Here is a 12,042-nt window from a genome sequence, read left to right as displayed (position 1 = left end):
GAGGGAGATGAGAAGGCAAGCATGCGAGACAAAGAAGGCATCTCATGAGCACAAACGGAGCAGAACAGACTAGATAGTCCTTCCACGTGAGGGTCGTCTACAAGCCAAGGAACCAAGGGGCAGCCAGGCTACCTACAAAGAAGGAACTGACATGGCTGAGACTCGAGCTAGGGCTTTTAACCTCCTACCAACTTAGAGGACGTAAACAGTTGTTCATTTAAGCCCCCCAAGTGTAGTCTTTGTGTCCCGGCTGCACTGGGAAGCTAAGACATGATCTAAGGGAAGACTTTTTCAACAAAACAGTGAAATCACCGGTCCTAAAGACCATCGGGTTTGGGGCGAAAGAGCATTTAAACAATAAACTACTATTCCTATACGTCGAACACTCTCCTACTTGTCTCGGCTAATCTTCATAAGCCCTCTACAAGGAAAGGGGAGCTGTTATCATCCTATTTTACATATGAGGCAATATGGCTTAGACAGCTTAAACAACTTGCCCAAAGCCAGCCAGTTAGCTAATGGTAGAACCAAGTCTGTCAGTTCCAAAACGGATGCACTAAACCACCATGCTTGTATAAAATAAATTGCTCGCTGAGCCTTATAGGGAGCTTTACATTCTACTATGAGGCGCTGCTCAGCAGATGTAAAATCATACAATTAGGTACAGGATACATCCTCAGACCCTCTCTGTAAAGCCCCAAATTTTCCAATTTTACTCAAGCATATATACTGTCCATATGGGTACATGGGTGCAGGGATGCAGACATACAAGATGCAACAAGACCGCCCCACCCTGTGAACTCCTGGTCAGGCATGGAGGGGAGAAGTTGGGGAAAGAGATCAAAGGTAGCACCCCTGGGCCAGTCTCACACCAGGCCCATGACACATCATGCGCCCGAGATGCACAAGTACATTCCCATAGACGGTCTCTTAGGAGACCTAGTATCTGTGCTCACAAAAAATGCCCCAACCCAGGCTCAGGGGGAACCACTCACATCACTGGTGAATTTTGAGATCTTGCTCACACTCCTAAATTGAGGCGTCTCGCAGTAGTTTATACTGTGTCCTCTACTACTTTCCAGATCCTTCTTATACTCCACCTTGGGAACCAAAACACCAGAAGCACAATAGGTCCACACCCAAGCCACTCCAGGACTCGAGAAGGACGTTTTAAGAAAACTTAAACCCCGAGATTTTAAAACAGCAGGCAGAGGAGACTGCAAGGAAGCATGCGAGTTTTCATGTGTAAAAACTCAGTCATCAGGTTTGTGGTGGATATTAGAAATATGCCTTCCCTCTCTGGAATACATGCTGCCGGATTTCATACATCTCAAAGAAGTTGGGGACGTTTGCTTTAGGCATCAGAATGGTGGTTGCTCTTGGGGGGCGGGGGGCGGCAATGACGGAGGAAGGGATGGGGTGGTGTCTGCTGTTCTGATCACATCCTGCTCTTAATTCACTTGTGAAGATTCGTCTATCAGTACGTGTCGGATGCGAACACTTCCCCGTATATGTTTTATGTTTCAAAGCACAAGCACGTACTTTATAAAAACCCAAAACAGTAGCTCCCATTGCGTCCTTCACACTCCCTCGTGGTCACTCCCGGGGGCCACAGAGAAGGGTGCTCAATGGCTGGTTTTTCTAAAATAGATTGCCAGTCCTTTCTGCCAAGGCACCTCTGAGTGAACGCAGACCTCGGACCCTTCTATCAGCAGCAGAGCACAGTAACCATCTGCACTGAACCAAGCCAAGCACACTGCCACACAGTAGATTCTGACTCATGGCAGCACCGGGTAGAGTTTCCAAAACTGTAAGTCTTTGCTGGGGGGCAAGCACCTCTTCTCTCTCCACCTGAGCAGCACCTTTCTCCCTCAGGGTTTCAAGTGCCAACCTTCTGGTTAGCACCAAGGCCTAACCTGCAATGCCACCTGGGATCCTTATTTGCATCATGTACAAAAACAAAACTACAATTCACTGCCAGAGAGTTCATTCTGACTCATAGCCACCCTTTCTGAGACTGTAACTCTTTACAGGAGTAGAAAGTCCTGTCTTTCTCCTGCTGTTGGCACCATAAGTCATCCTAATTTGATGACCTTTTGTGACCTCTTTTGCTAGCTGACATTACCCTCGGACCACAGAGTGTAAACGAGGATAAGACATGAGGTCGTTCACACATGCAAAGAGTGTGTTCTAATTTAGAACGCATTGGCTCCCTGAGCTCCCCTGGGTGGCTGGATGAAGATGTGAGGCTCCCATTATTAAACAGCTTCCAAGTCATTGAAGGTAATTGGAGAAGGCAACGGAAGGCCAATTACCATTAATAGAAGGATAACTCATTTGTCTTACTCAATACACAGAGGGGCAACGGTAAAGTGAAGAGTCCCCTTTGGCCACTTACCAATGGAAATACAACTTGATTTGTTATCCTCACTCATCAAATACATGTGGGAATATGCCTTTTGAAGTCTGCACAATGTATTGCATGTGCATGATACGGTGTACAAAGGAAAGCCCCACATGAAACTGTATAGGCCCTTGAATTCTAATTCTGTAATACGGTTTTAGATTCAAACATTCATTGATATCATAGTCACATAAGAAAAAGATGAAAAGTTAACATTGGTTAACTGTGAACATTTCAGGGGCAGGTTGCTATGGATCCATGTCTGGTCCCAGTGCAAGGCTCTACTATCCGGGGCAAAGCATTTCACTTGCCCACACATGTGACAAAGAGAGGGCTCGAAGGTCACCACTGGCCTGTAAGTCTAAAGCAAGGGTCGACCACCTTTGTCTCGGACTGTCCCGACAGTAAATCTTTTTGACTTTGTGAACTCACAGGGAGGCCTCGGCTTAACTCTTTCTCGGTGGAAGCAGCCACCCAAGCCCAACTCACTGCCATCGAGTTGATGGTGGCCCACAGCCACCCTAGAGGACAGGGTAGAACTGGCCCTGTGACCCTCCAAGACTGTAACTCTTCATGGGAACAGAAAGCCTAGTCTTTCTCCCAAAAACTGGCTGGTGGTTTCAAATGCTGACCTTGTGGTTAGCAGCCCAACACTTAAGCACTACACCACGGAAAACAGCCATAGATGGTATGATCACAAATGGATGGGGCTGAGTTCCCATCAAACTTCGTTTGCAGACAGGCGGTGGGCCTGAGCAGGCCTTTGGGTCAGACTTTGCCAACCCCTGCTCTAGAGCATCAAGATCATCTGGAGTTTAAAATGCAGATGCCAAGGCCACGGCACCCACCTATGACTTCACACTACTTGAGGCTCCTGCTGAGACTCGGGAAGATGTCACTCCTGGCGAGTCCAAATTAGAGGGCATGAGTAACATAAACGTTTAGGGCAAAAGATTGACTTTTAGAGGTTAGCAGAGGAAAAGGTGTTTTAGCATACAGGCATATTCATTTCTGAGCTGTAAGCAATGTAGGCGAGTCCTTTTAATACTCTTGATTCTTCCCATGGCAAGCAGTGGCCAACTCAGAGATCTGCCTAGTCCTGATAGCTAATCCAAATGATCTTTATTAAATCTGAGCCGGGACTCTGCACAATGACTCGGTCGTTGTGTGCTATTTCACTGATTCCCACTTACAGAAACCTTATATGACGGCATAGAACTGTCCAAACACACCCTCTGGCAGCCAGTGCAGGAGCCCTGGTGGCATAGTGGGTACACACTGGGCTGCTAACCTCAAGGCCAGTAGTTCAAAACCACCAGGTACTCGGGGGAGAAAGATGAGGCTTTCTACTCCCATAAGGAACCACAGTTTGGGAAACCCCGAGGGGCAGTTCTACCCTCTGCTATAAGATGACGCTGGGTTGGAAGAGACTCCATAGCAGTGAGTTTGGCTTTGGTTTTGAGAGTCAGTTGGGCCTCTAAGGTAGGAGGAACTTAGACGGTTGGTAGCCAGAGTCTTTCAGCAGGCTGACTATGATCATCTGAGAAGGACTGTAATCTTACTCTTGAAACACTCTTGACTTTGATTTGTCACCTTTCAACAACTGCATTGTCATTGTACTTCGATCCACAATCAAACCCACAGAAGCAGCAGTCAAGAAATCTAACGGCATATTGCATCAGGCAACTCTGCTGCAAAAGGCCTCTCTGATGTGCTGAAAAGCAAAGAGGTTACTCGGAGGACTGCGATATGCCCGACCCAGGCCACGCTTTGTGCGAGCACTTCGTATGCATGAGAAAGCCAGACCACACACATGAAATCCAGTGAAGAAGGGATCCCGCTGAATTGTGGTGTTGAAAAATAATATGGCACATACCGTGGACCACCAGGAGGAAAACAAATCTGCCTTGATGTCCAGCTAGAATGGTCCTTGGATGAGAGAGCGAGACTTGGTCTCAGGTACTGCGGATGTGACGTCAGCTTGGTAAAGTCACGGAAAAGCGGCAGGGTCACTCAACAAGATGGACTGACACAAACTGTAGCCAGGGGCTCCGACACAGAGGTATGACAATGGGAAAGTGTTTTGTTCTGCTGGACACAGGTTCACTGTGAGTTGGTACTGATTCAATAATACCTAAAGACAGCTATATAGTGCTATAAATAAAAGTTGAGCCATCCATGATTTCGGCAACTGTATTAGAGGATCCCTGGTGGTACTATGGTGAAGCATTGGGTTGCAATACATAAGGTCAGCGGTTCAAAACCACCAGTGGCTCCGAGAGAGAGAGGACTTTCTACTCCTGTAAAGAGTTACAGTCTCAGAAACTCATGGGGCAACTCTGCCCTATCCTATTGGGTCACTAGAAGTCGGCATTGACTCCTTGGCAGTGAGAGATGGCTACTGCCTGACGCGTGTGTCTATCTACAGCCCCAAAAAGATTTTGGAAGGAACTTTTGGACTATCACAGAAAGAGTGAATTTTATGTAATTCTATCTCTATTATTGAATGCAGTCGATGGGGTATCATTCTTTGGAAACCAGCAGCCCATGTACACAGAGCATGTGCAGTGTTGCACTGTTAACCAGAGTATGTTTCTGTTTGGGCCACCCCAGTCCCTATCTACAGGAGGGAACAAGTGCCACGCACCACCACGCACCTCGCTCACAAGCTTGTTCACACTCTGCGCGCGCTGCAGAGCCAAGTTGTCCTGGGCTGGGAGGGAGTGGAAGTGTGCAGCTCCTTTCATCTTGTTGAAGTCCTGCCTGTACTTGATCTGGAAGACACACACAGAGGGCCTGCGTTGCTGTCTTCTGGCCCTGTGAGGAAAGGGGACTCCCAAGCCACCCCACTTCCAACGTCAGCCTTGGCTTCATGGACCGTTCGGGTGGAAACTCTTGCGTATGAAAGGCGGACAGATCCTTTCTCCACTTTACACTCTTCTGCATGAAAAGCCACAACAGGAGGGAAGCCCAAGGGAAATCTGCAGCCCTGGGTTCCTACCACGCCCCCCTCCAGCCTGCCGATGAGCACAGAGGGTCATTGGGCGGTCCATGCCACTCTGCGGCGAGGTGGGGCTGAGCTGGCCTGCAGCTCATCACTGGGGGGAAGCAGAAGGCAAAGACCTGACTCAGATACCTGGTACCCACAGGCGTATGTGTGCGGACTCACTAATCTCGAGTGAACACTCTCACCTGTGTCTCATCACATCAAAGGTCTGTTTCTAGGTGTGCTGCCATTGCTCTCTCCCTCGCTGCCACCGCTCAGAGAAGCAAAGCCTTTCCAGACGTATCATCTCCGACAGGGACGGAGAACCCAGTCAACAAGGCCAGCAGGGGCCGTGCTGACTTCTTAATCCGCAGTGAACGGTGTCACGGGTTTTCTCCACATTGTAAGCACACGTGAACCCCTGCTTCCCTTGCTTATTGGTTAAGCCGCCCCCAAGCACAGCCTTCACTCCCTCTCTGCTCCGCTGACCCGGGGACCCTGGTGCTGTACTTACGTCGCTCACGAGCTCGTGGGCTTTCTTGGCGTTCCGATAGGCTGGCGTTATCATGGCCGGGAAGCTGCCCTTTCCCCGGGGTTCTCCCCACTCTTCTGAGTAGCCCTGCAGGGTCCAGCAACAACGCCGGTCAGTCATGCCCACTCACCCTTGCCATCCCCGCTGAGTGGGGTACCAGCCATGATTTCTCACCATGGCCCTGTTCATGCTGGACATTTCAGTGGTTACTATAAGGCAGTGAAGAAGGCAGACCCCAGAGTCACGGCCACTCAACAGTCAGCACCGGGTTACGTGTTGGGCTGTTAACCACAAGGCCAGTTGTTCAAAACTACCAGCTACTCTTCTGAAGAACAATGACATTTTCTACTCCCGTAAACAGTGACAGTCTTGGAAACCCACCAGGCCAGTTCTGCCCTGTCCTGTCGGGTTGGGAAGAGTCAGCATAAACTCCATAGCAGGGAGTTTCTTTTTCGTGCTGTTACTATAAACGTGGTTATTTCTACAAGATAAATTAAGGCACTCAGCCAGTTTTCCAGGGTCCCCAGGTAGAAGAGTTAATGTACTTGGTTTTGAGCTGAACAGTTGGGGGTTCAAAACCACCCCTAGGTGCCTCAGAAGGAATGCCTGGAGGTCTACTTCTGAAACACCCGCCCCCAAAAGCCCCGTGGCTTTCTGCTCTGACACCTGTGGGGTCCCCATGTGTCCGAGTGAGCCTGATAGCAGAGTTTCCAGGAGACCTGGTGGCCCTGAGGTCAAGCCCTGGGCTAGTCACTGAAAGGTGAGTCATTTGAACCCACCGGCCGCTCTGCAGGTGTTCACAGGTGGCTTATGCCAAGACGTCTCCGCCTTGGAGACCATGCAGCAGCAATTCTGCTCAGTCCTATGCAGTCGGCACGAGTCAAAATTGACTCAGCAGGCATGGGGCATGTGTGTGCACTGTACCTAATCCTACTGAGGAATTGATAGGCTATAAATAATAAATAGATTACATGATTAATGCATTAACTTAAGTCCAAGTTTTTAAGTTTAAAAAAAGGGCAGGGTGCTCAGTAGGAGGGAGAATGAATTCTTTGACATTTAAGGCACTGGAGATATTTATAGCTCGCCTGTCTGCCTTTCCTTCCAACTCCTGCCTTGGTGAGTCCCGCCAAGTCCGATAATAAGATACCATACCAGACTAAGTCCTCTCCACAGCTGGCGGCCTGTACTTACAATGGCCAGGACTGGAAACTTCAATTGAATGTTCTAATGCTCAGGAAGCAATTCTGAATCTCTGAGGGTGTATCTCATCTGTGCACATCTACAGGTGGAGGGTTATGTATGAACTCGCGTGTGTGATAATGAGTGGCTGTTCAACGGAACCAGTTAAACCCACTGCCTGTTGAGTTGAGCAATCCGATACAGGGTTTGGAAGACTGTCCATCTTTACAAGAGCAGACAGGCTCTTCTTGCTCCCTCAGAGTGGCTGGTAGGTTTGAATCCTAGATCTTGCGATTAGCAGGGTCCAAATAAAAGATGCGGGTCTCAAAAAGGTGAACGCCATGAAAGCTAGTGATCACAAATCCATGTATTTTTAAAATTGTCTTTAGCCTATACTGTATTTGTAATGTGAAATGAGTAAAACCTAGCTTTATTGAGTTGAAAGCACTGAGAGACCATTTAATTAACTTGTAATTTAGTAAAATGGACTTTTGATTCAACACCATTATTTTTCCTCACATAGAATTTGCATATGGGTCACAATAAACCTTCACATCCATTGTAAGACGTCTATGAGTGAAGGGCCAACGTAGGTCATGAATTTTTCTGAAGAAGAGAAGTCAGTGTCGTAATGGGTTACGTGTTGGGCTGCTAACCAAAGGTCAGTGGTTCAAAACCACCCGCCACTCCTTGCAGCTAGCAATCCAACTTGTAACCACCTGCCATGGGGACTCTCCCATAGGGCTACAGAACCTTCATGTTCAAGCAGATTCTTAGAATCTGTTTTCTTACGAAGGTCTAGTTGAACACTGTACAACAGGCAGGGAAATCTGACTTTCATGGAAGGGCAAAGATAAGTCACAGCCTAGTTTCTGATTAAACAGCACAATCGTTACAACTTTCGAAATGACTCCCTAGAAATCACCTACCTGACTGTTCCTGCCTATGTTTTCCTTTGTCCACATGCCCTCTGCCTCAATGGCAGGGCCAGCCACGCCCTTCATTTCTCTGTGATATTGCTGGTGGTACCGCACCTGTTTGAAGGGACAGGACAAGCCAGTGAATTTCACCTGAATTTCACCTTCTGAGCACAAGGGTTGGGAGAGTAAAAATGAATGGAAGATGGCATGTGTTTCTGCCAGGAGCGCGCCTTAGACACCAAAGTGCCAGATCATTATCAGACTAAGTTGGTGGAAACCTAAGAAGATAAGTTGCTTCCTGGCTCTGGGAGGCATGCAAAAATAGTCAGGAAATTGGAGTCCCCAGGCCCAGGTAACCTCCTCCTTCCTCCTCTAACATGTCTACGTCACCACAGACACTTACATCACTGGCCAGCTCATTGGCTCTTTTGGCAATTTGATAGGCAGGTGTGATCAGAGCAGGAAAACTGCCTTTCCCCCTCTGTTCAGACTCTTCTGCATATCTCACCTGGAAATGGGAGGAAAAGAGTTCATCATATGTCCCAACCTCACTGTCGAGCAGGCAGTCCGACTGAGATGCCCCTGGAAGGGCCCTGACAACACCTGCACATCCCCGCACACCCTTCTAAGGTTCAACATTGGCTGCTCTTTTATCTGGCTTCCCAGTAAACCCTGAGATTCTCAGGATGGGACTGTGTGTACTTTCTTTATCCTTTTATCCCCAGGACTGTGTCTAGCACATGAAGGCATCTCATGGGAGATACAGCAGCACACCTAAGTTGGGTCAAACGGAGCCCCGATGGAGCTGTTGAACCGCGAGCCACAAAGACGGCTAATTCCAGTCCGCCAGCCACTCCAAGGGAGAAAGACGAGACTCTCTGTCCACAGAGACTTACAGCTTCAAAAACCCTATAGAAGGGCGCGATGAGTTTGGTTTGGAATTCGGGCCAGAGAGTTGGGCAGAGTCATGAGGTTCCTGCCCTCAGAAAGCTGCCCATCAGGTTTGAGAAGGGGCGTGGGGGATAGTTTGCTGAGTGTAATGTATGCCAGAAAACAAGCTAATGCAAAGTTGATCTTAAGCAACCCCTGACGTAAACACATGCTCCCCAAAGGGCTGTGCATCGCGTCCAGGAGAAGGCCACGGAAGAGTCTGCACCTGCACAGACACGGACACCCCTTTCTCGAGGAGAAGGGCCCCTCTCTGCGTGGACAGCTGGCCTAGACAAAGCATCGGCATGACGCACTAGACACGGTGTAGTACTCGATCCTGACACCAAGGAAAATGAAGATCGAAGGAACACTCTGGAGTTTGGCCTCTCATCCCTCCTCAAAAGAAACAAGAGCAGAGTTTATCTTTGTCAAAATGGGGAGCTGCTGAACTGTACTGGAAGATGGGTGCTCCCCATCGTTGCCATCCTTACCCCCAGCGAGAGCTCAGATGGTCCTTCCTGGGGGGAGGACAAGGTAATAAACTTCACTCTGTGCTTCTTCCTCGTCTCTCAGAAGCACCTGTCTCTCTATTAAAATCATTGATGTCCACAAGAAGAAAGAATTCTAAATCCAAAAGTGAAAGAAGCAATTAAGGCATTCGCAGGCAAATAAAAGATAAGGGAGTTCGTTACTAGTAGCCCTGCCCTGCCGGGCCACCACCCCTGACACACACACCCCTACACACACACACACACACACACACAAAGATAAACTAAAAAAGTCTTCCAGGCTAACATGAAAGGGCACTAGACAGTACTTCAAAACTCTACAATGAAATAAAGATCACATATAATTACAACTAAATAGAAAAGCTGCCCTTGGTTTCGGTGTGTGAATGCGCTTTTTGCTTCCTCTACAATGTAAAAGGCACACGCATAAAATGATCCATCATGAATATGCACTGATAATGGATGCGCACTGTACAAAGGCATAACTATGACAGAAGCAACACACGGGAAGAGTGAGGATTCAATAAAATAAGCTTAATGTAGCTTCTGCAGCTAGACCAGTATCAATTTCCAACGAGATTTTTAGAAGCTAAGATCTAATCTCCAGGGTAACTACTAGGAGAAGAACTGTGAAATACATTCAAGAGAGGAAAAAAGAAGGAAGGCAGTGTCGCCCTAGAAAACTATGAATCAGATGTAAAAGAAGATAGCTGTGAAGCACAAAAGGGCCCAGGATAGTTATGGGAGATGGAAAACAAAGGACTACATGGAAGAAGTGAGTCATCGCTTCAAAGGTAAGCAGATGAAACTCACCAATGACAACAGAGATCGTCATGATGGGTTAAAACTCCGATGATCAGACGTCTCTGCTGTCGGCCAGAGCCTCGTTTTAGTCCGAAGACACAACAAGCTTGAAAGCAACATGATGGGGAAAAGATATTCTGTGCGAGTGTTCCCCAAGAGAAAGCTGGGGCGGCCGAGGGCAAAGTCAAAGAGTGTCACAACAGACGGATTCACCGTGAAGAACAATATACATTGATAGAAGCGCCATTCATCAAAAGGAAAACCATGATATACATATGCAATTAGGTAAGAAATTAAAAGCATCCAAGTCAGAAAAGAAAAGGAGTGGGAACGGGCAGCGATTACTTGGTGGGCTCAGGTGTTTTTACGTGGTGGTGAAACAGTTTGACTAGGTATTTTCACAGCCATAGAATGCCTTCTACATTCTCCCTGTTCTCCACCTCCAGGTCAGGGCAGATGCAGAGCCAAGCCTTGGCTTCCATCATTTCTTACGTCACTCTGAAGCTGTGCCCCTGCCTTGGCCCGCAGCAGCTCAGGGGTATCTGCCACCGGGGTGAACCTGGAGACGCGCTCATCATGCCCTCTCTTGTATGCCACCTGAGGAGGAGACAGCACAGGGTTAAGGCTGCACCCACCTCACAGCCTCTGTGAGGCCCTCGCCTTTCACCGCTCTTGAAAGGAGGACCCACCATCAGGTTACGCACAGCAACACCTGTGATAAATCTTCCATGGCTTGTTTTATGGGCTCCCCTCAGAAAGTATCAATGCTAATGTGCCCAAGTCCAAGAAACCACCATAACAGAGAGGGGAAGTCATTTGGGTAGGGTCACATCTAGTAGGTGGTGGAGGCAAGATTTAAAATACAGCTGTCTGGCTCCAGAGTCTGCCATTTTAACCAGCAGGCTACGATATTCATAGCAGCTTGACCATCCAGTTAATGAAAACCAGTGTTTTAATGCTAAAACAATCTCAAGGAATCATTGATATAGCCTCTCGGGAGCCATGAGGCTCTCTCTATACTTCATAGATGTGGCCCAAGCCAGGCACAGTTTCCCCCATGATATCACACAAACAGTACCTACTTTCCCCAAAGCAACTCTCTCCTCTCGCTTTCCTGTTTGTTCATGGCGTCAACGCAGGTTCGGTGGATAGTGAATAATGACCGAGGCACTCACCTGGCTGGCCAGCTGGCTAGCTTGCTTGGCCCCTTGATAAGCAGGTGTGATCATGGCTGGAAAGCTCCCCTTCCCCCCTTGTTGTCCATAGTCTTCGGCATACTCCTGCTGGTCGGAACACACATCGGAATGAGAATCGATTGATTCCTTCGTTTCATTTCATTGGTTGATTGATTAAACGGCAGTAACAAGCATCACCTGAATCTATGAAACTGGATTTCATGGCTCTTGGAAAGTATCTCAATCACTTGGGATACATTTTAAAGTGTTATTCAACAAGTAATTTGAGTCACACCCCCAATCCTACAGAAAACATGTAACCAGGTCAAAGTTCCCCTCCCATGCTAACATTATGTGCTGCCTACTCACTGGTTGAGTATCTCCTATGATTTGTTCTCCAATAAGACAGGTCCTGTATTAGTCTGGGTACTTTGGAGAAACAAATGCACAGCAACTCATGTATAAGAGAGAGTTTTATGTAAAGAAAGTGTGCATCACGAAAACCTCCCAACCCAATGCTGCCCAAGCCCACAAGTCCAACATTAACCCATTAACACAACACCAGTCCACAAAGTCCTCCACCTCACAAAACAGAGGCAA

General features: G+C 47.9%; 1 protein-coding gene across 4 annotated transcripts in view; it reads right to left on the bottom strand.

Moving 5' to 3' along the window:
* Positions 1 to 12,042, bottom strand: part of LOC101641285 (nebulin related anchoring protein) — a 78,479-nt gene that overhangs the window by 54,856 nt on the left and 11,581 nt on the right. The window contains exons 6-12 of one of the 4 annotated variants that reach the window (XM_045291479.1): positions 11,443 to 11,550; positions 10,760 to 10,864; positions 8,428 to 8,532; positions 8,034 to 8,138; positions 5,905 to 6,009; positions 5,062 to 5,178; positions 996 to 1,100 (exon numbers count right to left, since the gene is read on the bottom strand). In XM_045291479.1, the coding sequence (XP_045147414.1) occupies positions 996 to 1,100; positions 5,062 to 5,178; positions 5,905 to 6,009; positions 8,034 to 8,138; positions 8,428 to 8,532; positions 10,760 to 10,864; positions 11,443 to 11,550 (750 nt within the window). The remainder of the gene's footprint in view (positions 1 to 995; positions 1,101 to 5,061; positions 5,179 to 5,904; positions 6,010 to 8,033; positions 8,139 to 8,427; positions 8,533 to 10,759; positions 10,865 to 11,442; positions 11,551 to 12,042) is intronic. The other 3 variants (XM_045291480.1, XM_045291481.1, XM_045291482.1) reach the window with 3 other exon arrangements.

This window comes from Echinops telfairi, unplaced genomic scaffold (genome assembly GCF_000313985.2).
Source record: "Echinops telfairi isolate 266 unplaced genomic scaffold, ASM31398v2 ScPeMD7_70;HRSCAF=299, whole genome shotgun sequence".
NCBI lineage: Eukaryota > Metazoa > Chordata > Mammalia > Afrosoricida > Tenrecidae > Echinops > Echinops telfairi.
This window is presented reverse-complemented; position numbering and strand designations above follow the sequence as displayed.